Genomic DNA, 27,507 nt, shown 5'->3' on the forward strand with positions numbered 1-27,507 from the left:
AGTCAAAAAGGCACAACAGAGGATGTACTTCCTGCGGCAGCTGAGGAAACTCAATCTGCCACAGGCAATGATGGTCCAATTCCATATGGCCATCGTAGAGTCTGTCCTCACCTTCTCCATCATGGTCTGGTTTGGCTCAGCTACCAAGCACGACACTCGGAGGCTGCAGCAAATCGTTCGATCAGCTGAGAAGGTTGTTGGCTGCAACCTTCCCCCCATCAACGAATTGTACACGGCCAGGAAGCGAGTGGGTAAGATCATCTCTGACCCCTCTCACCCTGGCCACAAACTCTTTGAAGCACTTCCCTCTGGAAGGTGACTCCGGACTGTCAAAGCTGCCACAGCCAGACATAAAAACACCTTTTTTCCCCCACGAGCAGCAGCTCTACTCAATAACCAAATGTTTGTAGCCTCCTTTTGCTCAGGTATTTTATTTCATTCACATGTTTAAACTGTAATGTTTTATGTTTTATTCTTAATTGTTTACCGTATGTGTTGTTACTTGCGAGCGGAGCACTAAGGCAAATTCCTTGTATGTGTACTTATTCCAATAAACTTATTCATAAAACTTCATATTTCCAGGACATTAAAGTTGTGGAATTAATCCATGAGTGGTGCCCATCCACTGACATTTAGAAGTTTGAGATTCATTACTATTATCAGGAGTGCCCTATACACATGCTGGAGTAACTCAGCATTTCAGGCAGCATCCCTGGAGTATGGATAGGTGATATTTTGGGCAGGACAAGTCTGAAGAAAGGTCTGACTCAAAACATCGTCTATCCGTGTTCTCCAGAGATGCTGCCTGACCCGCTGTGTTACGCCAGCACTTTGTGCATTTTTTCACAAGCCAGCGTCTGCAGTTCCTTGTTCCTACGTCCTCAACTTCGCAGTGTTGAATGAATATTATAGTAATATCATATGTTGATACTAACGGACAAACTGATTTTTTTATAATCCAAATTTATGGTCAACATTGATATGATCTCATAGATTGGGAATATTCATAATATGCACAGAGAATCTCATCATTATCCAGATAAATTAGGAGTGACATGCTTTTTAATATCCCTTAGCCTTAAGCTTCACCATCAAGAGGCAAAAGCAATGTTAAATAGACGTGCGCATCCTTGAATGTATCTGTATCTTAGTCATTACATATAGTACTTCAGCCTCACTTCCCTGCATGAGTTGCCTGCAACACTTGTACAGTGAATAGGTATCCAACTGTATAAAGGAGTACAATATTCCAGATTAAACACCCTATGCTCCCTGTACACATTTTCTGTAGGGCCTTAAGCAAACACGTCTCATCTATCCCTTTAGATTACATGGATATCACAAGGGAGATGCAGTCTTTCACCCAGAATAAGGGAATCAAGAACCATAGAGCCATACAGCGTGGAAACGGACCCTTCAGCCCAACTTGCCCACGCCAACCAACATGCCCCATCTACACTTCTCCCATCTGCCCGCACTTGGTCAATATATCTCTAAATCTATCCTATCCAGGCACCTGCCCAAATGCCTCTTTTATGTCATGATAGTACCTGCCTCAACTACCTCCTCCAGCAGTTCGTTCCATATACCCACCACCTATGTGCAAAAAATCTACCCCTCCGGTGTCTATTAAATCTTTCCACCATCACCTTAAACCTATGTTCTCTGGTTCTTGATTCCCCTACTCTGAGCAAAAGACTCTGTGCATTTACCTAATCTATTCCTCTCATGACTTTGTGTGCCTCTATAAGATTATACCTTGGAATGTAGGAGGACGAGGGTTAAAGTCCTAGTCTGCTCAACCTCTCCCTATAGCTCAGGCTCTCGAGTCCTGGCAACATCCTCATAAATCTTCTCTGCACCCTTTCCAGCTAGACAATATCTCTTCTATGACATGGTGACACAAACTGAACAGAATACAACCAGGGTTGAAGTTAAGAGAGGAAAGATTTAACTGGAACCCGAGGAGCAACTTTTTACCACAGCAGCATATGGGACCAGCTGCCAGAGGAGGTAGTTGAGGCAGGTACTATAACAACATCTAAACGAATAATAATAAAGCACCATTGAACTATTAAACAATTTTCTGGCAGATACATGGATAGGAAAGGTTTAGAGGGATATGTGCCAAACACAGGCAGGTGAAACTAGTGCAGACGGGGCAACTTGGTTGGCATGGTCATGCTGGGACAAAGGAACCATATCCGTGCTGTGTGACTCAATATACTAAAACTTTATGTAGACTTTGAAAGATTAGTATTCAGAAGTGTAACTAACACAGTTAGCATTTAATTGATTCAAGTTCAGATTTTACCCAAGGGAAGAGGACACTGAATAATAAAGTCTGCACTATAAAACCTTCACATTCCTGACTGCTCTATTATGGGCACAATACTCCACACAGCTGCACATTGACGGGCTGACCTTCAATTTGGAGAGTTAATAGAGAATTATACACTTTGCAGAATCCAGCTTTTGTTCGAACCAACTGGGTGGCTCGCTGGTACAGCTCGATCGATTTTGGCTCAGTTCTGAACTCCGTGTGGAGTTTGCACATTCTCCCTGTGACTGCCTCGGCTTCTTCTAAATGCCTTGGCTTTCTCTCAGGATTGCTCCTCCAGATTCAGAGACAGGTTCTTCCCAGTTGTAACCAGACAATTAAACCATCCTACCAACAACTAGAGAGCAGTCCCGAACTACTATCTACCTCATTGGTAACCCTCGGACTATCCTTGATCAGTCTTTACTGGCTTTACCTTGCACCAAAGGTTATTCACTGATCATGTATCTACACACTGTGGATGGCTCGATTGTACTCGTGTGTTGTCTTTCCGCTGACTGGTTAGCATGCAACAAAAGCTTTTCACTGTACCCCGGTACACGTGACAATAAACTAAACACATCCCACGGACGTGCCTGTTGGGAGATTAATTGGCCGCTGTACCCTTGTGAGGATGTATGGTAGAATCTGAAGGGAGTGGATGGGAATGTAGTTACTAAAATGGAATTTTACTTCGGAGTCACGTGAGTGACTACGTGAAGAAGCCCACCAGGACGCATGCGTATCACTCGGATCACCGATAGTGGGATCAGCTGTGCCCGATGTCGCCACCACACCGGCCAGATCCACGTGGCCGTGCGGTAAGGCTAGACACAAAACAAACAAGGTCGTGGACTCAGAGGAGTCCGACTTTGAACAACCGCGGGCGGCCAGCGACCGAGAGCGCTGGAGCCGCATGGAGCGGTGTGTGGAGCATTTGCTCCAACGTGACAGACTCCGGGAGATGGAGTCGGGTCACTGTGGGCCCTATGATAAACCCACAGCAGTACCTCTTGAAGGGCTGCACAGTGCTTGTACCTCATCAGAGGGGAGCACTGCGGGTCAGTTCTGGGCTGACCTGGAAGAGGGGTCCTCAGAAGGAAAGACAAGTGTGCAAAGGGTGCAGGGACTGTGCAAACCTGGGACCACAAAACCACCAATACTATTGTTTGGAGGCAACCTGTCGAAGCAAGTCAAGGAGCTCGAATAGGAAGCAAAAACCCTGGGACTAATAAAAGGGACTCCAACAAAAACCCACTACAGCCAAAGACAGCACCCCTACGCACCCACCAGCAGAACTGGTGAAAGCTCGAAGGCCCGGTACACAAAACATGAGTCTTTTTAGGCCATGGCCCAGGCCGGCCTTCTTGGAAGATGCAGGGACCTCCAACGCCAACCAAACTGAAAATCCAGACACCAGCGCAACAACAGCACCGAAGAACCTACAAAAAAGAAGTAAACCTGCCACTGGTAACTATGGAGATAGGTGGGTCTGGTTCCCTACAAAATACACGGAGCATGGAGGTTGGGGGGAGATTACACTCTTTTCTGAATGCATGGAGCATGTTAACAACCGATACTTACATCTTAAGCAGTATCCAGGGATATACAATAGAGTTTATACACAAGTACAGCCCTCCAGTTCAACATATACCGAACCGAATGTTCGTGCTTTCTGATAAAGAAAAATCAAAAGCGCAAGCTGAACTGGAGCAGCTTTACGTAAAAGGTGTAATTGAGAAAACTCAACACGAACCATTAGAATTTGTGTCCAATATATTTACCAAAAACAAAAAAGATGGTGGTTGTCGCATCATCATAGATCTGACAAAATTGAATACATTTGTACAATATATTCACTTCAAAATGGAAACCTTTGTTACTGCTAAACAATTAATTTCCAAAGGTTACTTCATGGCCAGCATCGATTTAAAAGATGCTTACTATTCAGTGCCTATACGAGGTGACCACAGATGTTACTTAAAATTCAACTGGATGGGACAACTGTGGCAGTATAAAGCACTGCCAAATGGCTTATCATCAGCCCCCAGGCTGTTCACAAAAAATTTGAAACCAGCCCTAGCGTTCCTACGGAAACGTAAACACATGGTCATGGCATAATTAGATGACATACTCATTGTGGGCAAAACTTTGGAATTGGCCAAACAAACTGTAACAGCCACAAAACAGTTATTTGAAAAACTGGGATTTATTATCCATCCAGTTAAATCTAAACTAACGCCTTCCACTACTATGGACTATTTGGGGTTCACCATTGACTCAGTTCACATGTCGGTGATTCTGCCTAAGGGAAAGGCTAGAGATTTAATAGAGGCTTGCAATAACCTCATTGACATCAGCAAACCATCCATCAGATTGGTAGCAAAGTAATTGGCAAAATGGTGGCTGCCTTCCAGCCACACAATTTGGACCTCTACATTACCAAAACTTACAGAGAGCAAAAATACAAGCACTCAAAATTAATGCAGGTCACTTTGACAGACCTATGAAACTACTAATCAAAGCTAAAATGGAACTAAAATGGTGGATAGATCTGGCTTTGTTCCAATCCAATCATTGTCAGTAACCCTTCCATGGTACTACAAACTGATGCCAGTGCACTTGGGTGGGGAGCCACCAATACCATCACCAGCTGTGGAGGTAGATGGACTGCTCAGGAGGCATCATTATTACTCACACTGGGCATAAACTACCTGGAAATGTTGGGTGCATTCCATGGCCTAAAGTCATATTGTACTGGGTCATATCACCAGCATGTTAGACTACAGATAGACAATACCACCATGGTAGCATACATTAACCACATGGGTGGAAACAAATCGACATCATGTGACAATCTGGCTAATACAATTTGGCAATGGTGTATCCAGAGAGATATTTGGATATCAGCCACTTACCTACCAGGAAGACTAAATTTAGTGGCAGACACCAGGTCACGCAAATTTAAAACACCGAATGGATGTTGAATAAAAAGGTGTTTGCTGATATTACAGCAAAATATGGAACACCAGATATCGATCTATTCGCATCCAGACTTAACCACCAGTTATCAAATTATGTTTCATGGGAACCAGACCCTGGGGCAGCGGTGACAGATGCATTTTCGCTGCATTGGGGGGGGGGGGGGGGGGGAATTGTTTATTTATGCATTCCCTCCTTCCTGCCTCATCAGTCGGGTATTAAGGAAAATACAACAAGACTCTGCGTCTGGTATTTGGTAGTACCCGATTGGCCTACTCAACCATGGTTCCTAGTGGTATTAAACATGGTATTAGAACCATGTATCACCATCCCACATAGACCAGATTTATTGCTACATCCTGTAACAAGGGATAGCCACCCATGCCATAAACATTTGAACTTATTAATTTGTAGAGTTTAAAAACACCTCTACTACAACTGGGACTGACGGACCGAACAGTGAACATGATCTCGGCGGCCCAAAGACAGTCAACCAAAAAACAGTATCTGGTCTATATCAGGAAGTGGGAGATGTACTGCCATAAAAACAACATCACCTACAGAGACATGAACATCCCGTCTGTTCTGGAATATCTGGCAGGCCTCCACTATGATGAGGGGCTCAGTTACAGTGCCATCAACTGTGCCAGAAGTGCCCTATCGACTTACCTATGGCAGGGGACAGAGCGTTACTCTGTTGGGACTCACCCACTGGTAACAAAACTTATGAGGGGAATTTTAATACTAATCCCCCAAGAACCAGGTACTCCCAAATATGGGATGTAAGTATTGTCCTGAAGATGCTCAGGAATTGGTCTCCAGCAACAGCTCTGTCCCTACACAGACTGACATTAAAAACAGTCATGCTAATGGCATTGGTCACGGCACAGAGGGTACAGTCACTGCATAAACTAAGACTGGACAACATGACTTCAACAGAAAATATTACGTTTCATATCTATGAGTTAGTAAAGCAGAACAGACAGGGATCAGCAGGCCTCAATATACAATTTAGGTCATACCCAACAGATGACCGTCTCTGTATAGTAAGACATCTGTCGTTATACATGGAGACAACGAAAATCCTAAAGAGGCAATGAGAAGGCACTTTTGGTCAGCCACTAGCAACCACACAAAAGAGTAACGGTCCAGACCATCTCAAGATGGCTGAAACAGGTGCTAACACAGGCTGGGGTGGATACTAATATTTTTAAATCTCATTCCACCAGGGCTGCAGCTACATCGGCAGCGATACAGTTGGATGTACCAATGGACCAAATCCTCAAGGCAGCAGGATGGTCTGGGGAAAAAACATTCCAATTATTTTACAACAAACCAGTAATGAAACCTGGAACGTTTGCAGAAACAATTTTAAGTTCTGTAAATTAATTTAAACCAATAAAAAGGGGTTATAATTTTGTGTTAATAAATTTTATGATTTCAATGTCGAATTCATGTCCAAATTATGTTAACACAATTCCTCCTAGTCATCAAGGCAGACGTGATGCATGGACTCGTTTCCACGGCATGAAATCACAGAGCTTTAAAATCTTCACGTAGTCACTCACGTGACTCCGAAGTAAAATAGTAAGATTAAACGAGAACTTACCAGTTTGAAGTTTGATCTGTATTTTACGAGGAGTTACGATGAGGGATTACGTGCCCTCCGCTCCCACCCCTGATCATATACTTAACTGGTATCTCTTCTCTAATCTTACTATGTTTAGTCATTACAGTTATCTGTGATTTCACACCGCTGCTTTGAAGAATGACACGCATGCGTCCTGGCGGGCTTCTTCACGTAATCCCTCATCGTAACTCCTCATAAAATACAGATCAAACTTCAAACTGGTAAGTTCTCGTTTAATCTTACTATTAATGTTGGATTAGCTTGATGGTCATCATAGACGTGGTGAACTGAGGGGCCTGTTTCCAGGCTGTGTAATTCGATGACTTACTGGTTGAAAACCTGCGGGCTACCAATTTTTAAAGCCCGTTTCGGTTTCTGAATCGTCCTCATTCATCTGTACCATCACACAATCCCTCCAAAACCCAGCAGATGATATAAATGAAAATGTGGAATTAGGTAACACTTGACTGCGATGGGAGATTTTACTTAAACATGTAGCTCGCTTGTAGCTCCAACAATGATGATTTCTGCAGTTCAATGGCCAGTGGTGAAGCTGGTAGAGTCAGACACCCACGTCCCATCCTGAACTCAGGTGCTCTCTGTGTGGAGTTTGTCCATTCTCCCTGGGTCCGCGTGGGTTTCCTCGGGGTGCTATGGTTTCCTCCCACATCTCAAAGAAGTGATAGTTTGTAGATAAATGACTCCTGCTAAGCAGGATAAGAAAATAGAACAACATAGATCTGATGTGAATGGGTGATCGATGGTCAGCGTGGACTATGTGGGCTGAAAGGCCAGTTTCCGTGTTGTGTCTCTAAACTAGCCTATATCTGGGCTTTCAAACCCCCATCCACGAAGTCTGACGAAGGGTCCTGTCCCAAAATGCCACCTATCCATGTCTTCCGAAGATGTTGCCTGACCCACTGAGGTACTCCAGCTCTTTGTGTCATTTTCTATATCTGGGATTACTCTCTTTAAATCTTTTGAGATTTGGTGGCTGGGTTTGCCAGTTAAGACAAGTTAAACTGTTGTTGTAATCCGGATGCAAAGATTTAATTTTAGAGATACAGCATTTGCAAAGGCCCTTCGGCTCAGCAAGTCCATGCCACACATCGATCATTCGCTCACACTACTAGTTCTATATTGTTCCACGTTCACATCCACTCCCAAGACGCCCGGAGCAATTTACAGAGGCCAATTCACCTTCAAACCCTGGAATGTGAAAGGAAACTGGAGGAAACCCATGCGGTCACAAAGAGAATGTACAAACTCTACACAGATAGCACCCGAGGTCAGGATTGAACCTGGGTCTCCAGCGCTAGGAGTTCTCCCCGTGAACTGTGGGTTTTCTCTAAGATCTTTAGTTTCCTCCCACACTCCAAAGATGTACAGGTTTGTAGGTTAATTGGCTTGGTAAATGTAAAAATTATCCCTAGTGGGTGTAGGATAGCGTTAATGTGTGGGGATCACTGGTCGACGAGGACCTGATGGGCTGAAGGGCCTGTTTCCGCGCTGTATCTCTAAACGAAACTAAAAAAAAAAAAATTGCAGTCTGCTGTTCCACATGCACCAGAGGCTAGGGGATAAAAAAACATTCAACCTCTGAGTTTTATATAATAAACTTGTTTCAGTGTTGACAAATGAAATAAATGAGTGCTGAACAGAAACTAATCCTAATTAACAATCTTCTTCCTGTTTTCTAAGGAAATATCTACAAACAGAGCCACAACTGAAACAAAAAATAAGTTTAAATGCTATCATAATATTCCATTAAAAAACACAGCAGTCAATCCGTGCCCAGTAAGACCCTATGAACAGAAATCTGTCTTTACAATATTACTCGAGGGATAACACTCCAAACGTTCAGCTGGGATTAAGCCTTTGGGAACAAAGACTACTAGTTATTGTGGGGACCCAGCAGACAGAAGGCCATGATAACGGGATGCGAGGGGTGATCTTATGATGGGTTGAACTCCTATTAAGATGAAGAAGCATTTTATTAGAACTAAGAACCTGGGCGGTACAGTGGCGCAGAGGTAGAGTTGCTACCTTACAGCGCCAGAGACCCGGGTTCGATCCTGACTCTGGGTGCTGTCTGTATGGAGTTTGTATGTTCTCCCCATGACTGCGTGGGTTTTCTCTGGGTGCTCCGGTTTCCTCCCTCACTCTAAAGACATGCAGGATTGTAGGATAATTGGCATGGTAAAATTGTAAATTGTCCCTGGTGTGTGCAGGATAGTGTTAATGTGTGGGGATCGATGGCCGGCGCAGATTTGGTCAGGGCCTGTTTCCACGCTGCATCTCTGAACACTTACAACTTACAACCCTAGGAACATCCACTCAATGGATATAGGGGGTCATGTCTGCTCATGCATCACCAAATGCCCCTCCATTACATCGCTCAGAGAGTGTTCAAGGAGGAAAGTGAGGAGGAATCGCTCCTGGTATCCTGCCTATACTGGCACCCGAGTAAAAGGGCTGCAGTTGTCTCTTCTCTTCCTGCCCCCCATTAAAGCAGCTTGCTAAATACCACTCTTTTGTTTGGTTCCAGATTCCTCAGTCTATTGTCTTCAAATCTTCAAATACTTAATTGACTTCTACAGGTGTACGGTGGAGAGCATGCTGACTGGTTCCATCAGGGCCTGGCTTGGGAACAAATGCCCAAGAACGAAGGAGGGTGCAGAGAATGGTGGACACAGCCCAGTCCATCATAGGTACCGACCTCCCCATCGAGTCAACATTGACACACTGACCATTAATCACCCGTTCACAATAGTTCTATGTCATCCCACTTTCTTATCTACACCCTGCACACTGGGGTGATTTACAGAGGCCAATTAACCTCCAAACCCGCACATCTTTGGGATGTGGGAGACAACCGAACCACCCAGATTAAACCCACATGGTCCCACATGGAATTTGAATGTCTGTACAAATTCCACACAGACAACACTCGAGATCAGGATCAAACCCAAGTCTCTGGTGCTGTGAGGCAGCAGTTCTACCAGCCGCATCACCGTGTTCCCAAACCAAACTGCGGTACAACCTGACAGGATGTTTACTGTGCTGCATCCATAGAATGTCTTCTTTCAGGCGTGTGCTATTGTAGGAAATCCCTGCTGCCGAGTGGATCAGGAACTTTGTGGAGAAACACCTCTTCCCTCAAATAGCCAAACGCTGGAGGCAGTGGCAAATTTAATCATTAATAGAGAAGAACTCAATCCTTGGAACTTCACAAGAGAGAATAAAATATTGTCCAAACCCCAACGGTTCATGTCAATTCATGTCTCACCATTCAAAATGTCCTCATTGTGAATATGGGACCGTGTGTCCATAAAACAAGACAAAATCACGAGAGGAATAGATAGGGTGAACACAGTCTTTTACCCAGGGTGGGGAAATCAAGAACTAGACAACATAGGTTGAGGTTGAGGTAGGGGAAAGATTTAATAGGAACTTGAGGGACAACATTTTGAGGGTATCTGGAACAAGCTGACAAAGGAGGTAGTTGAGGCAGGTTATAAAAAAATATTTAAAAGACAATTGGACCAATACATGGTGTCATGCTGCCTGACTTTGATGAATTGGTTATTACCTACGAGTCCAACAAATGGCAGACCACCAATTCACCACAAACCTCTAGCATACCATCCTCATAGACTAAATACACAACTCTCCATACTAACCCGGTGAAACGCCCAATCTGACCAGAATTCTGGGCTTCCCTTGTTCCCAGAGGAACAATCTCCATCCCTGGGATTCTCTCCCCCTCAGTCCAACTAAACACACACAATATGTCAAATGGATTAGTGCGTTTAAATTTCATTTACCGATAAAATAAAACGGGAAGGTGCATACACTCACCACTTCCACTGGTCTATATTGTTCATATTTGCTTCTCCATTCTACACTGGCTTTTAGATCCCGACGGAAACAAATAAGCCTCTCAGGATATCGGTGATAAATTTCCCTTTATATATCGTCATAGTTTTACTTTCATTATCTCCAGCAACTTAGGGTGAAGTCCCACTATTGGAACTGTTCTGGGACATAATGCTGTTGAACAAATAGAGCAATTCAATATAGTCAATGTGTTTGTCAGAATAGTGAAACTGATAGCGACACGCACTTATGACGAACGTTTGCAGACAGTTATTGTCTTATCATGAGCAACTTGGGTGACCCGATTCTACAATGTATCCATACTGTATTGTAATACTTTAAAATTTGCAATCTGATACAGAGGCTGCCACACAAATATTTCACAGCTTAACCAATTCAAATACTGCTATCATTGCAGCATGGTGAGTTATAACTGAAGTTACTTGAAAGATGTGTAGCATGGGAACAGGCCCTTCGGCCCACTGAGTCGATGCCGACTATCGATCACCCATTCACACTCGCTCTATGTTATTACACTTCCTCATCCACTCCCTACATACTTGGGGCAATTTTACAGAGGCCAATTAACCTACCATCCCAAACATCTTTGAGATGTGGGTTGGTAATCGGAGTACCCAGAGGAAACCCACAGTCAGAGAGAGAATGTGTAAACTCCACACAGACAGCACCAGAAGTCAGGATTGAACCAGGTCTCTGGCACTTTGAGGTAACAACTCCACCAGCTGTGCACTGTGCTATACATTGGAAAAATAAGGACCTGAAGATGCTGATTTGCAAAAAGAAAACTCTGAAGAAGGAAGACACAAGAAGCTGGAGTAACTCAATGGGTCAGACAGAGTCTCTGGAGCAAAGGAATAGGTGACGTTTCGGGTCGAGACTCTTCTTTAGACTCTTTCTCGACCCGAAACATCACCCTTTTCTCCAGAGATGCTGTCTGACCCGCTGAGTTACTCCGGCTTTTTGTGTCTATCTTCCGTTTAAACCAGCATCTGCAGTTCCTTCCTACACACTCTGATGAAGGATCCTGACCCAAAACGTACAGGAGCCTGAGAATCGTGACCTCCAGGTTCAAGAACAGCATCTTCCCAGCAACCATCAGGCTCTTGAGCACTGCACAACACTAACCTCAGCAACTAAAAACTTTTATGGACTGACTCATTCACTGTCTCATTGCATTACAGACTTCAATTTTCCACTATTATGGTTACGTGGTGCTGCTGTTATTAAATTGTTGTATTGTTGACTATTATATATTTTCTATGCGGAATTTTGTTTACGGGCTTATTACGTTGCTGCAAGTAAGAATTTAATTGTTCCATTGTTGGTACATATGACAATGAAACACTCTTGGCTTTTGATTCCTGATCGTGTCCCTAGTAATGCTCTTAAGACCTGCATTGACCAATGGCTGGGGCTTCCACAGACATCTTCAAACTCTCTCTATTACAGTCAGAGGTCCTCACCTGGTTTAAAAGGACATCCACAATAATAATGCCCAAGAACAGGATGAAATGTCTCAGAGGATAGCGGCCGGTGGCATTCATCTCAATGGTGATGAAGTGCTTTGAGAGGTTGGTTATGGGGCACATTCCTGCCTTAATAAAGACCTGGACACTACAATTCGGAGATAAATCCCACCTAATTCACCCTAACATCAATCTTGCCAATTTTCAACAGCAAATCATGAAACATGAATTAACGCACATCCACCTCATGAAATTTTCTACCTCCCCACTTCTCCATCCATAAGCTCCACCAACTAAACAGCTCATTCTTGTTAAAACAAAAATTGTCTCCTAACAATGATGGAATATGTACAGTGCCACAATACAATACAATACAATACCTTTTATTTGTCATTTGAACCTCACATGAGGTTCAAACGAAATTTGGTTTCTGCAGCCATACAAAAAAAAGAACCAAGACACACACCAACACAATTCAATTCACATAAACATCCATCACAGTGAGTCCTCCTCACTGTGATGGAAGGCAAAACTTAAACATATCTCTCCCCTGCACTCCCCTCTCCCCCCCATGTCAGAGTCAAAGACAGAGTCAAAGCCCCCGGCGGGCGATGTTAAATGTCCCGCAGCCATTAAAGCCACGCCGGGTGATGCAAGGCCACGCACCGGGTCTTGGTGTTGGAGCCCCGGCGGGCGCTCACAAAGTCCCGCGGCCATTCCAAGCCGCGCGGGGTGGTGATGTCAGGCCCCGCTCCAGGTAATCTTCAACCCCGCAACTCGGGCGGGAGAAGTCGCCGTTGCGGAAGCCCCGAAAAGCGGTCTCCCACCAGGGACCCGCGGGTATTACTGTCCACAGATCTGCGGTAGGAGCTTCCGAATCTCCGGGTGTCGGGTCACAGCAGCGCTCCACCACAGCTACACCCGCTCCGGACTCGGCCAGCTCCGTGATGGTGAGTAGATCCGCAGCTCCGCGACTGGAGCCCCAGGTCATTCCTGTTGGAGGCCGCTCCACGTTGCAGCCCCAACGACAACGGAGACCCGACAAAGAAAAGGTCGGGTCTCCCGTGCAGTGGTAGAGGTGCTGTTTTACAATGCCAGAGACCCGGGTTCAAAAATTCTCGCAGTCACAGGGTGAATATACAAATGACATACAAACAGCACTGGTGGTCAGGATCGAACCCAGGTCTCTGGTGCTGTAAGGCAGCAACTCTACCGCTGCGCCATCAAGCCACCCTTTACCAGACTGTATGCAAAACAAAGTTAGGTACACGTGACAATAAAATATCAATGAATCATTGAAATCCATTTCCTCTATTCATTCTATATCTAGAAATATTGGTGAGTGCAATATAAAATAAACAGGTTGTCCTGTTTATTGGAGAGTGGAATATAAAATAAACAAGTTACTTCAAAAATACATATAGGGAGACACAGGAGGAGGGATTGAGGACAATCAACACTCTTTAATGTTATATGTTCAGAGAAATAAGGGGATCTTGTGGGGATATAACCAGTGGTGTGGTATGTGTGAAGAATCAAAGACTCGGTTATGTGTCTCGTGTCAGAAGCCATTTTGAGCCACCACAAATCCCTATGAAATTGCAAGAGAGATGATAGAACTGAAAGAGAAAGCCCCATTGAGCCATGTGCAGTGGAGAGCCAAGAACTGAAGGATTATAAAAGTGGTTTGAAGTACAAAAGGAGAGCCAAGAGGTTAGAAACGGTCATCGTATTGTCTGAAGAAGGGTTCCAGCCCAAAGTGTCACCTATCCATGTTCTCCAGAAATGCTGTCTGACCCGCTGAGTTACTCCAGCACTTTGTATCTATCATCTATCATGTTATTCCAGTTGACCGAAAATGCACATTTACTAAGATACAATGACATTAAACTTTTTGAATTTACAGTAGATTGCCATTTGACATGTGCGGCAAGGTCAAAGTTTCCAAATATTTAACTTCATTTACAGATAGAACATAGAAACACACCCATCAAACCTAACAGTCACGTGTTAACCCTAGTTCTATGTTATCCCATTTTCACTTCCACTCCCTACACATTAACGTCATTTATTTTTAAACAGAAGCCAATCCAAGCCCAATACAAACCCTGATGCAGTGAGAATCTTTAGCATGGAAACAGATTATTCGGCCCAACGAGTTCATGCCGAACATTGATCACCTGTTCACACTAGTTCTATGTAATCCCACTTTCTCGCCCACTCCCTACATATATGGGGAAATTTACAGCGGCCAATTAACCTACAAACCTGCACGTCTTCAGGATGTGGGAGGCAACCAGAGGAAACCCACGTGGTCACTGAGAGAACGTGCAAACTCCACACAGCCAACACCTGGGTCTCTGGTGCTGTAAAGCAGCAACTCTACCGCTGTGCCATCGAGCTGAAGTTCTTTAGTATTGTCATGTTTGTATTCTTTTTTATGTGCTGCATTGGCATAACAAATTCCACCAGCCTGGCTGTGTGGTCATTAAAATAATCAATCAATCATTAAAATAATCAATCAATCAATGTAACAATAACTTTTCAATTAATCATTGAAATCCATTGCCTCTATCCATTCTATATCTAGAAATATTGGCGAGTGGAATATAAAATAAACAGGTTGTCCCAAGTAGTTGTGTCTTCTGCAAGTCACTTCAAAAATGAATATAGGGAGACACAGGAGAAGGGATTTGGAACAATCAAAGCTCTTTAAAGTTATATGCTCAGAGAATCAGGGGATTTTGTGGGGATATAACCAGTGGGAGTGGTATTTGTGAAGAATAAAATAATCAGTTATGTGTCTCTTGTGTCAGAAGTCATTTTGAGCCACCACAAACCCCTATGAAATTGAGAGAGATGATAGAACTGAAAGCGAAGCCCCATTGAGCCATGTGCAGTGGAGAACCAAGAACTAAAGGATTAAAATGGGAGAAGGGTTTCAACCCAAAGCATCACTTATCCATGTTCTCCAGAGATGCTGCCAGACCCGTTGAGTTACTCCAGCATTGTCTCTATCTGTCATATTGTTCCAGTTGACTCCAAATGCACATTCACTCAAGATACAATGACATTAAACTAAATATGCCATTTGACATATGCAGCAAGTAGTCAAATTTTGATTTATAGATAAAACATGGAAACTACCTGTTAACCCTAGTTCTATGTAAATTAAAATAAATATTTGGAAACTTTGACTTCTTGCTGCATATGTCAAATGGTAATATACTGCAAATTGAAAAAGTTTAATGTCATTGTATCTTAGTAAATGTGCATTTTCAGTCAACTGGAATAACATGATAGATAGATAGATACAAAGTGCTGGATTTTTTAAATTTACAGATAGAACATGAAAACACACCCATGAAGCCTAACAGTCACCTGTCAACCCTAGTTCTATGCTATCCCATTTTCACATCCACTCCCTACATATTAGTGTCATTTTTGGTTTTAAACAGAAGCCAATTAACCTGATGCAGTGAGAATATTTTAGTCTCCATTAGAGATACAGCATGGAAACAGGTTCTTCAGCCCAACGAGTTCACCCCGACCATTGATCACCTGTTCACACTAGTTCTACATAATCCCACTTTCTCACCCACACCCTACTACATATTAGGGGAAATTTACAGAGACCAATTAACCTACAAACCTGCACATCTTCAGGATGTGGGAAGAAACCGCACTACAACGGGTGGTGAAAACCGCGCAGCACATCATCGGTGCCCCGCTCCCTGCCATGGATGCCCTCCACCGAAAACGGTGTCTGAAACGGGCTGGGAAGATAATTAAAGACCCCTCCCACCCCAACCATGGACTGTTTGCCCCCCTCCCATCAGGGAGACGGTACAGGAGCCTCAGGTCTCGTACCAGTAGGATGAGGAACAGCTTCTACAATCATACCGTCGCATTGCTGAACTCGGAGTCCCGCCGATAGATTCCTCCGGTCCCTTCGTCCCCATTGTTTAATTATTCTGTATTTTTTATTATTCTGTATCCTCTTTTTTTTAAATTTCTATATTGCACTACTACGGACTGACGCAAAACTGCATTTCGTTGTACCCATACTCAGTATTTGTGCAATGACATTAAAGTTGAATTGAATTGAAGTATCCAGAGGAAACCCACGTGGTCATTGGGAGAACATGCAAACTCCACACAGCTAGCACCCAAGGTCAGGATCGAACCTGGGTCTCTGGTGCTGTGAGGCTGCAGTTCTACCAACTGTGCCACTGCACCACCCTAAAGCTTTATGCGCTGGTATTTTTGGAATAAAGCACTGGCAGTAGTTCATAAAAAGGGCATGGATTTACTATTGGTATTAGTATTAGCTAAGTATATTCAAATATTCACCATCCCTGTACAAATAAAATCCACCACTTAGATCACCTTCAAAATTCTCCCCTTTCACTTTAAACCCGAGCCCTTCAATTCAGGACTTCCCTGTCTAGACAGAAAACAACATTCTGGCCATCTATGGTCTCCATATCCCTCAATCTAGCAAACCTCTCAGCTCACCCTCAAAACGTCCCATGCTCCACTAATAGTAAACCCAACTTATCCAATCTCTCCTGATAACTACCACTAGCAGAGACTGGATAGACTCGGCTTGTCCCCTCGCTAGAATTTAGAAGATTGAGGGGGGATCTTATAGAAACTTACAAAATTCTTAAGGGGTTCGACAGGCTAGATGCAGGAAGATTGTTCCCGATGTTGGGGACGTCCAGAACAAGGGGTCACAGTTTAAGGATAAAGGGGAAATCTTTTAGGACTGAGATGAGAAAAACATTTTTTACACTGAGAGTGGTGAATCTCTGGAATTCTCGGCCACGGAATGTAGTTGAGGCCAGTTCATTGGCTATATTGAAGAGGGAGTTAGATGTGGCCCTTGTGGCTAAAGGGATCAGGGGGTATGGAGAGAAGGCAGGTACATGATACTGAGTTGGATGGTCAGCCATGATCATATTGAATGGCGGTGCAGGCTCGAAGGGCCGAATGGCCTACTCTAGCCCTCCACTGCAGGCAACATCCTGGTGAATCTCTTCCACACTCTCACTGAATGGTATTGTGTTCAGTTCTGGGCACCATGTTATAGGAAAGATGTTGTTAAGCTGGAAAAGGTACAGAGAAGATTTACGAGGATGTCTCCAGGACTAGCGGGTCTAGAGAGAGGTTGAGTAGGCTGGGACTCTATTCTCTGGATCACAGGATGATGAGGGGTATTCTTATAGAGGTGTACAAAATCATGAGGGGAATAGATCAGGTAGATGCATAGAGTCTCTTGCCCAGGGTAAGTGAATCGAGGACTAGCGGTCATAGGTTTAAGGTGAAGGGGAAAAGATTTAATAGGAATCTGAGGGGTAAATTTTTCATGGAACAATTTTGTATGGAACAAGCTGCCCGAGGAGGTAGTTGAGGCTGGGACTATCCTAACGTTTAAGAAGCAGGTAGACAGTGTACATGGATAGGACAGGTTTGGTGGGATATGGACCAAATGCAGGCAGATGGGACTAGTGTAGTTGGGACATGTTAGCCTGTTTCCACACTGTGTCACTCTATGACACCATAACTCTATTGCTACCACCTCAAACCAGTCACAACCAATCCTCTCAAATACAGCTACCAAGTTCAAGGGCTCATTTACCTTACAAATCATTCTACAATGATGCAACTTATTATCCCAGCATAAGGAAACAGACGTATAAAGTTTTTTATATCTGATTTTTGCTAAGTCATTTAGGCTTCCTGTGTACATTAAATGCATGCAACATTATAAAAAAATGTTATGCAAACCGTTTCTAATCAATTTTGGAAATATCAAAAAATCTCTGGTCTAAATGTACCAAATGTAATCGTAACCTCAGCAAAACAATTCCACGGGTGTTTAATGCAACCTAATAGAGTGTTCCGACGCAAAGCATCACCCATTCCTTTTCTCCGGAGATGCTGCCTGCAGTTACTCCAGCATTTTGTGCACGTCTTCGGTATAAACCAGCATCTGCAGTTCCTTCCTACACATTTTAATGCAACCTGTATTTCTTTGTAATACAAAAATGCTTCAAGTATTCAAATGATCTGAAGGTGACATGTTTTTGACATAAATGTAGTTTGGAAATACAACGTGGAAGCAGGCTTTTTGGTCTACCCGAGTCCACGCTGACCATCGATCACCCGTACACTAGTTCTATCCTACATATTAGGGACAATTTACATAAGCCAATTAAGCCACAAACTTGCATGTCTTTGGAAAGTGGGAAGAAACCGGAGCACTCAGAGAAAACCCACGCAGTCACAGAGAGAACATACAAACTCCACACAAACAGCACCATAGTCAGGACCGAACCTGGGTCTCTGGCTCCAAGGCAGCAACTCTACCACTGCGTCACCCCATATTAACACTCTTATTATCAACACTATTTCTGTCTTCACATATCTTGCCTGACTCTGCAGAATATTCCTAACATAGAAAATAGGTGCAGGAGGAGGCCCTCCTCCTGCACCTATCGAGCCTGCACCGCCATTCATTGTAATCATGGCTGATCATCCACAATCAGTAACCCGTGCCTGCCTTTTCCCCATATCTCTCGATTCCGCTAGTCCGTCGAGCTCTAACTCATGTCATGTTTATATTTCTAATTTAGAGCATCTGCAAGCTTTATGTTGCTTGGTTCCTGCATAAATTTGTCTTTGGCATCAATATGAAATGTACCCGTGGAAATGCTTTGTTCATTCAAAAGAAATGAACAAAGTTGAACTCAGTGACAGGAATCAGTGCTAAGGCGTATTGTTGTAAAGGCCAAGTAACAAGTTCCTTTGTTTCACAGCACTCTGTGAAGGGGTCTGCTCCACTAGAAGACAAAACAGTTGAAAACTTCAAACTTTTTAAATCTATTCACAAAAAAGGTTTGCAATTTTCTTGCAAAATTAAACTTTTTAAATACAGGTCCACCACCGATTTTCCAGCAACCTTGTTTCCAGAGCCTGACTGGATTCGCCGTTTAGCAGGACCAGAGGTCACGTCCTCCGAGAAGAGTCCAATGGTACCAGAATTATCTGTCTTAAGTGCCCAGGTGGCCGAGATACCTTAGAAGCATTGATGTACAGAGAGACCTTTGGTACAAGTCTGTAGTTCCCAGCAAATGGCATGACGAGTGGATAACCTTGCTTGCCTCCATAGGCAAGGATACCAAGTACTGGAGATGGGACATCACATTGTTGCTCTGCAAGACATTGGTCAGGCCACACTTAAAATAAAGTCTGCAGTTCTGGTCACCATGTTATTAAGAATGCAATAACTGCAAGAAAGAGTGCGAAAGAGATTCACCAGCATGTTACTTGGAATGAAGGGCTTAGTTACAAGGAGAATAAGGATCGAATGGGATTGCTCTCATTGGAAGACTGGAGCCCAAAGGGTGATCTTATCAAGGTTTATAAAAGAGCATAGACAGGGTAGATAGTCAGAGTCTTTTAACTTATTAACACTGACCAAGGTGCCTTTATTCACATATTCTAATTTCCTACATTTGGGTCATATCCCTCTTTCTTTCCTATGTAAGTACTTGGCCAAATGCTTTTTAAACACAGTGATTGTACCAGCCTCCTCCACCACCTCTGGCAGGTTAGTCCATATTCTTGCAGTTTCATGTGTCTCTATGAGATGTGGGTGTCGGAATTGACTTGCATTACCAAAACACTAAACATGTGCTCTCCCAATTGGGATAACTTGTGAACCTGAAATAGATAGGGTAAATACACAGAGCCTTTGGCAAATTTGAACTCGAATTTGAACTTGAACTTTTACCCAGAGCAGGAGAATCAAGAATCAGAGGACATAGTAAATAAGAAACAGAGGGGCAACTTCTTCCACACAAAAGATGGTCGGTATATGGAACAAACTGCCAGAGGAGATCATCGAGGCAGGTACTATCCCAACATTTTAAAGAATTGGACAGGTACATGGATACGAAAGGTTTAGTGGGATATGGGCCAAATGTGGGCAGCTGGACTGGTGTAGATGGGACATCTTAGTTGGCACAGACAAGTTCGGCCAAAGGATCCATTTCTACGCTGTGTGATTCTATGACACAAGATGTTCAGGGCAGAATCTGCATTGGAGTATAAGTGTACTTTGTAGGATAGTGCTAGTAGTGTGTGTGAATCGCTGGTCTGCATGGACTCGGTGGGTCAAAGGGCCTGTTTGTACAGGCAGATGCCTCAGAAAAGAATATCATAGCAGAAGGATCAGCCATGGGTATAAAAAGTAGAGCTCTGACAGATGCAGTGACACCATAAGGACAAGATGAAAAGGAGCTACTAACTGTGATATTCATATGGAACATTCATATGTTTACAAGTTACCAATAGACATATTGGTAACTTGTAAATGCGCATCATAATCAAAGCCACACATGATAATTGTTGAGCAAAACAATTATCGATTAACAATGAGGGCAGCACAGTGGCACAGATGCAGAGCTGCAGCGTTACAATGCCAGATACCCGGGATCTATCCCGACTATGGGTCTGTCTGTACGGAGTTTGTATATTCTCCCTGTGACCCCGTGGGTTTTCTCTGAGTGCTCTGGTTTCCTCCCACACTCCAAAAGATGTACAGGTTTGTACATCTTTTGTATTGGCTTCGGCAAAAATGTAAATTGTCCGTGAATGAACAGGGAGACTAGGAATAATTTTGTGAGGTCCCCCAATGACTGAGAGTCCAATCACCAAATCACCCCCTTTCTTTGCATGGGGGTCATGGAAAGACAGAGAATACTGTGAAAGTGGCCAATGAATTGCTAACAACATTATTGCAGTCGAGCCCTTCATGTGAGCCTCTGTAATATTTAATCAGAGAATAGTCTATTCAAAGATCACAAGCACCTTAGTGCAGAATCTTAAAGCAGGTGCATTAGGACGTCGAGCAAACAGAAAGGTAATTAAAATCAAAAGTGCATCAAATAAATCCTGCAGTACGATGGTCTAAGGAGGGGGACATCAACATTGAGCTCATTTTGGACCCATATCCAAGGAAGGATGTGCCGCAATAGGAGAGGGGCCAGAGGAGGTTTACAAGAATGGCACAATGAAGCAGCAGTTGCTGTCTCAGTGCCTGAGACTGGTTCGATCCAAATTCTCTGCGTGCTCCGGTTTCCTCCCACACTCATAAGACGTGCAGGGTTGCAGGTTAATTGGCTTCTGTAAATTGAAAATTGACCTTAGTGTGTAAGATAATGCTGGTGTACAGGGGTGATCTCTGGTCAGCGCAGACTCAATGCAGTCAACGCTGGCTTCCACGTTGTATCTCTAAATTCAATTGAGGGCGCAGAGAGAGTGGTGACCCAAGGAACTGCAGACTTTGGAATCTTGAGCAAAACTCCACATTTCCCTCCACAGATGCTGCCCGATTCCCTGAGTTCCTTCAGAACTTTCAGAAAGAACTCAGGGAGTCAGGCCGCATCTGTGGAGGAAAATGATCAGCCAACGTATTGGGTTGGGACACTTCTTTAGATAGAGTGATAGTTGAGGCCTGTTACTTTAGTGTTCAGTATGTTTCCCAATCAGTGGTGTTTACCTAACTTTAGTAAGTTAGAGATACAGCATGGAAACAGGCCCTTCGGTCCACCTAGTCAATGCCGACCATCGATCACTCATTCACACTAGTCCCACTTCCTCATCCACGCTCTACACTTTAGGGGAAATTACAAAAGTCAATTACCCCAATTCATTCATTTGCAAATCCACGTCTTTGGGTTGTGGGAGGAAACAGAGCATGCAGAGGAGTGTGATAACCCCCCTTCCCCCCCCCCCCCCCCTCCGGGTGAAGGTGCAAACTCTCCACAGACAGCATGCAAAGTCAGGATCAAACCTGGGACTCTGGCACTGCAAGGCAACGGTTCTATCAGCTGCGCCACAAGGTTGCAGAAGATGAAATGCAACTGTCAGCCCATTGCATGTGTGCACCCTCTGCTGACCAGTTCAACATAGTGCCACAGCAAGTCATCCGGTGACTGCCTGCCACCACTCTCTACAGAGGAGTGAGCATTACCATGGGATAAACTGAGAGACACCCAATTCTTCCGCTCTTGTTCACATTCAATTCATTTGGCAACGATAATGACTGCACATTAAACATCTTTTTACCCAGCTGAGAAAACAAGGACATTATATATCAGATTTGGATGAGAATCCCAAAATGGCAGGTATATTTATTATAGACAAGTAGTAGCAGATTGTGGTTTACAAAAAAAAAAGACAAAAAGTGCCAATTTAAATAAATCCTCAATAAAATTAAATAACCCTCAATAAAATTAGGGCAGAACGATGGCACAGTGGTAGAGTTGCTGTTTCACAGCTCCAGAGACCATGATTCCATCCTGACTAATGTTACTGTCTGTATGGAGTTTGTACGTTCTCCCTGTGACTGCGTGGGTTTTTGCCAGGTGCGCCAGTTTCCTCCCACACTCCAAAGACGTGCAGGTTTATAGGCTACTTGGCTTTGGTAAAGATTGTAAATTGTCCCTATGTGTGTAGGATAGTGCTAATGTGCGGGGTTCATTGGTCAGTGTGGTCTCGGTGGGCCAAAGGGGCTGTTTCCGTGCTGCATCTCTAAGCTAAACCAAAATAAATAGTGGGACCAAGGGGTACAGGAACACAGAATCATCATGTTACAAAGCACAAGTCGTTGATGAGATCACTGTTGTAGTTTTAGAAATACAGCGTAGAAATATGTCCTTCGGCCCACCAACTCCACGCCCAGCATCAATCACTCTGTACACTAGCACTGTCCTACACACTAGGGACAATCTACAAATTTACCGGAGCCTATTAACCTACAAGCCTGTATGTCTTTGGTGTGTGTGTGTGTGTGTGGGGGGAACTGGAGCACCTGGAGAAAACCCATGCAGTCACAAGGAGAGCATACAAACACCATGCAGACAGCACCTGTAGTCAGGATCCAAATCAGGTTCTCTGGCGCTGTAAGGCAGCAACTCTACTACCTGGCCACTGTGCTGCCCATGATGTTAAAAATGTATTAGTCATTGATGAAACCACAGTTGGAGTATTGTTAAAATGCAAAGTACTGGAGTAGCTCAGTGGGTCAGGCAGCATCCCGCAGAGTACTTGGATCGGCGTTGTTTCGGGCAAAGACCAAAGTCTTCAAACTAATTGATTGGGTGTTTATTATAATGGGATCACCCACCTGCTAATTTCAGACTGCCTTGACTTAGATTTTTAGATTAAAGTTCATTATTGCCACATGCACATACAGTGAAAAGCTTTGTAGTGCATGCTATCCAAACAGGGGATAGATTGGATAATAATACATATACATACACTGCAGATACAATCAAGCCAAACTCAAGTACAGGAGGTAGAGTGAAGAGAAAGATACAGGCAGGCCCTCTCATAGATGAACTGAGGCCCAGGCCAAATTCAATGTTAGAGGCCCCCAAATCAAGATCAAGCAGAGGCCCCCAAATCAAGATCCCTTTGAAGCAGACAGGCATGAATGAGGCCCAAGCCAAATGGCGCTCGTTGTCCCCCCCCCCCCATCAGATAGGGCCTTTGAATCTGCAATTGAACGAACGGTTCTCTGAGTAAATACTGTTATTGGCAATGCACTACAAGTAATATTTAACGATCTTGAACGGGTTTTTTTAAAGTAGCGTTCCCTTTCCAATTATTCTGACATCTATAGAAACAGTGGCAGATATTCATTAATTCGCACTTGCAAAATAAAAGTAATCTGCTCCAGTCATTGGATATATCCCGGAGGCCGCTTTCATTAGGTTTTGACATCCAATAGCGAACGGTGAACGCTGCGTGCATAGAAACTTCTAAAAGCTTAAAACCCTTCATGATATTTGGAACAGAAGATCTCGCTTCCCAGATCCCAGTATCAAAGACTAGAATTAAGTCGCGTCCAGCTAAAGGCCAACTTGGAAATATCGACAAATTATGGGGTTATATATGGAGACATTAGGAACTGCAGATGCTTGTCTACAGAAATAAAAGGCACAAAGTGCTGGAGTAACTCGGCGGGTCAGGCAGCATCTCTGGAGAACATGAATAGGTGACGTTTCGGGTCTGGATCCTTCTTCAGACCTCCCTAGCCCCGAATCCAAGCACCGCTGGAGTTAACGTAGAATCAAGGAAAAGCAGGTACTGATTTACAGAAAAAAGACAAAGTGCTGGAGTAACTCGGAGGGTCATGTAGCCCTGGAGAACATGGATAGTTTGCGTAGTGTGAAGAGGGGTCCCGACACGAAACGTTACCTATCCATTCCCTCCACAGGTGCTGCCCCGACCGGCCGAGTTACTCCAGCACCTCGTGTATTTTTTTTTTCTAAACCAACATCTGCAGTTTCATCGTTACTACATATGAACTGAAGTGATGTTTGGATTCAGGGTTTTAACACTGTCTGAAGAAGGGTTCCGTCGCCGTTCCATGTTCTTCAGGGATGCTGCCTGACCCGCCGAGTTACTCCAGTAGATAGATACAAAGTGCTGGAGTAACTCAGCGGGTCAGTCAGCATCTCTGGAGAAAAATGACACCAGTTACTGAGCTACTCCAGCACTTTGGATCAGGTGTATAGATTTACCTCTGTAGACCGAGTGCCCCAATCGTGGCATCAATTCAAAGGTCACGGGAAGCTGCAAAAATATTAAAAATCGCTCTAATACTTCCTGCCCGATGCTACATGTGCCGCTGCGGGCATCCTCTTTTTATAACGTATACGCCTCGAAAAAGTAACCGAGCGGAACATAACACTCGGTATAAGGTGGTTTCAGCCAACTTTGTTATCCGGCTGCAGTCATTAATGCCAACTGACTACCATTTGGATTCCTCTCACTGTCCTCTCTGTAACATTACACTCCTTGGCAGCGCCCGGGCTGTTGCTAAGCTTGCGAAAGTCTTGAAGCATTCGTCGGAGCTCGGTCGCCCCCACTTAATTCCTCGTGCATTCCTCCCCCCCCCCCCCCCCAACTCCTACTTCAACCGATTTAACATTTGACAGTACCTCGGCGCCCTGTCGCAGAGTAGTAAGACACCGACTTCACTGGTTCAAACCGCTGCAAGAGAAACGTGTGTTTGTGTGTGTTTGAATTACTGACATAAAAACATGATACAGAATATATGTCGCCGTTACCCATATACGCAAGAGAGAAAATGCGTACATATTTATTAATTGCGCAGGCGTGTGTAGGTGTTCGGAGCTTATTTCGCTGCAAAATCCATCTCAATAATCATCGCCGCGTGTCACGGCTGTGATATTAGCTCCATGTCCAAATATTACACGGCAAAAGGCATCAGAAATTAGAAGGATAGGGTTCTGGGGAAAACAAGATGCAATTCTCTCTCTCTCTTTCTCTCTCTGTGTCTCCCACTAGAACTTTATCAGGTTAGCCGTGTCAGAATAATGCAGTGCTATTTATCAAGGCAGGTTTACCTTCTTTGACTAAGTGCGAGATGATAATCCAGAGAAGCAAGCAACAAAGTGCGGCTCCGACGCCGGCGTTCAGTCCTCTGGAGGCCGACAACATGCTCGGGTCTCCCGGCTTCGGAGCGCGGCTTCTGTGCGTCTCAAGCGCACACATGAACATCCTCTCTCCACATCCAAGCCACAGAAGTCGGCGGGCGATTGCAAAGACCAGAGAAACAGCACAAAAAGACGCGGCGCTAATCCAAAAGCGAGGCACCTGTGCAAGCCTCCAGTCCAACGGCGGTGCCAAACCACCTCGAACGCACAGGCGTGGCGGGCCACTGGGCGGGTTAAGCATCTGGGTCACCAAAGCCCAGCTTTTCTGCCCTCTATCCCCCTCCACGCCACGGGAACCACGTTCAGCCCGAACCCCTGCAGCAACAAGGTCTCCGGCTGCGCCCAGTCACAGCTTTAGCAGCGTCTATCGATCGCCTGTTGTAATTATCCGTGAAAGGAACGACGCGTAATTAACCCTGCTAGCGCTGCGAACGGCCCAGAAATAAATCAAGGGTGTTTAATGCACTGACTGGCGGGCGGGCGGGCGTCTCGTTAAAATATTCATGCTGGCACCCTCGGCTTTTTTTCACGGTGCGGAAGAGAAAAGTTTGTGTAACGTCTGATACACAGATACATCTCTGCCGCGGATTGGGTCTTATTTTTTAAGGTGGTCCAGTCAATAGCGTTTGTTAAAAACGAGGAACGGCAGGTGCAGGTTTACACACACAACAAAATACACAAGTGCTGGAGTAACTCAGCGGATCAGGCAGCATCTCTAAAGAAAGGGAATAGGTGGCGTTTCGGGCCTGGGTCCACCATAACCCCGAACCCCTACTTCAGACTGGAACTGCAGATGCTAGTTTACACAAACAATACGCTGGGATGACTCGACGGGTCAGGCAGCATCTCTGGAGAACATGGATATGTGACGTTTCGGCTCGGGACCCTTCTTCAGACTGAAAGTAGAGGGGGGAAGGGGGGAAGGGGGGGGGGAGGGGAGGGGGGAGGAGAAGGGGGGGGGAGGAGGAGGGGGGGGAAGGGGGAGGAGGGGAGGGGAGGGAGGGAGGGGAGGGGAATGGGGGGGGGGGGGGGGGGGGTGAAGAGGCGAGAAAAGGCTAGGGCCGCCCACAAATGACCTCATGCAGGGTGGTGCCCTGGTGGGCCCATTGTTGGCCAGTGGAGAACAGTGGAACTGGTTTAATGACTAAGGTGGAGGGAGTGTGCAAGAGGGGAGGGGAGTGTTAGTAGAAATGACTTAAAATTAGAGAATTCAACATTCATCACCCATCCATGTTCTCCAGAGATGTCGCGTGACCCGCTGATTTACTCCGGCACTTTGAGCCTTACAGTGTCATTTGTTCCCACCTGTTTATTGTTCCCTGACAACCGCCATGACTCATATTGCACAAGTTCAGCTATTTTCATAACTTTACACTTGACAATTATTTCCTCCGAACAACTGCCATTTTCCTCACTTAAAAAAAGGCGTATCGACAAATTGAAATGAAAGGTATGCATATCACCATCATTTAAATTGGTTAGCAGGGCTAATGCACACTCTGTCCATCTTTCATGAAACTTCAGCCTGATCCAGTGCCATCCGTTGTGATGTATTTGTGTGGTATTATACAGTTGACATTCTCCCACATACATCGCAATCTTCCCAAACCCAACATGTCTTTTTGTTTTGTTTAAGACTGACCCCTTTAATATATCAACATAGCTAGT

The 27,507-nt window shown here is 44.5% G+C and overlaps 1 protein-coding gene across 1 annotated transcript in view; it reads right to left on the reverse strand.

The window, feature by feature from the left end:
* LOC116986818 (chemokine-like protein TAFA-5) overlaps positions 1–25,942 on the reverse strand; it is a 192,334-nt gene extending 166,392 nt beyond the window's left edge. Inside the window, exon 1 of the mRNA XM_033042541.1 lies at positions 25,750–25,942. Within this exon, the coding sequence (XP_032898432.1) occupies positions 25,750–25,903 (154 nt within the window). The 5' untranslated portion in view covers positions 25,904–25,942. The remainder of the gene's footprint in view (positions 1–25,749) is intronic.
* Positions 25,943–27,507: the final 1,565 nt, after the last annotated feature.

This window comes from Amblyraja radiata, chromosome 24 (assembly GCF_010909765.2).
Source record: "Amblyraja radiata isolate CabotCenter1 chromosome 24, sAmbRad1.1.pri, whole genome shotgun sequence".
In the NCBI taxonomy this organism is placed as follows: domain Eukaryota; kingdom Metazoa; phylum Chordata; class Chondrichthyes; order Rajiformes; family Rajidae; genus Amblyraja; species Amblyraja radiata.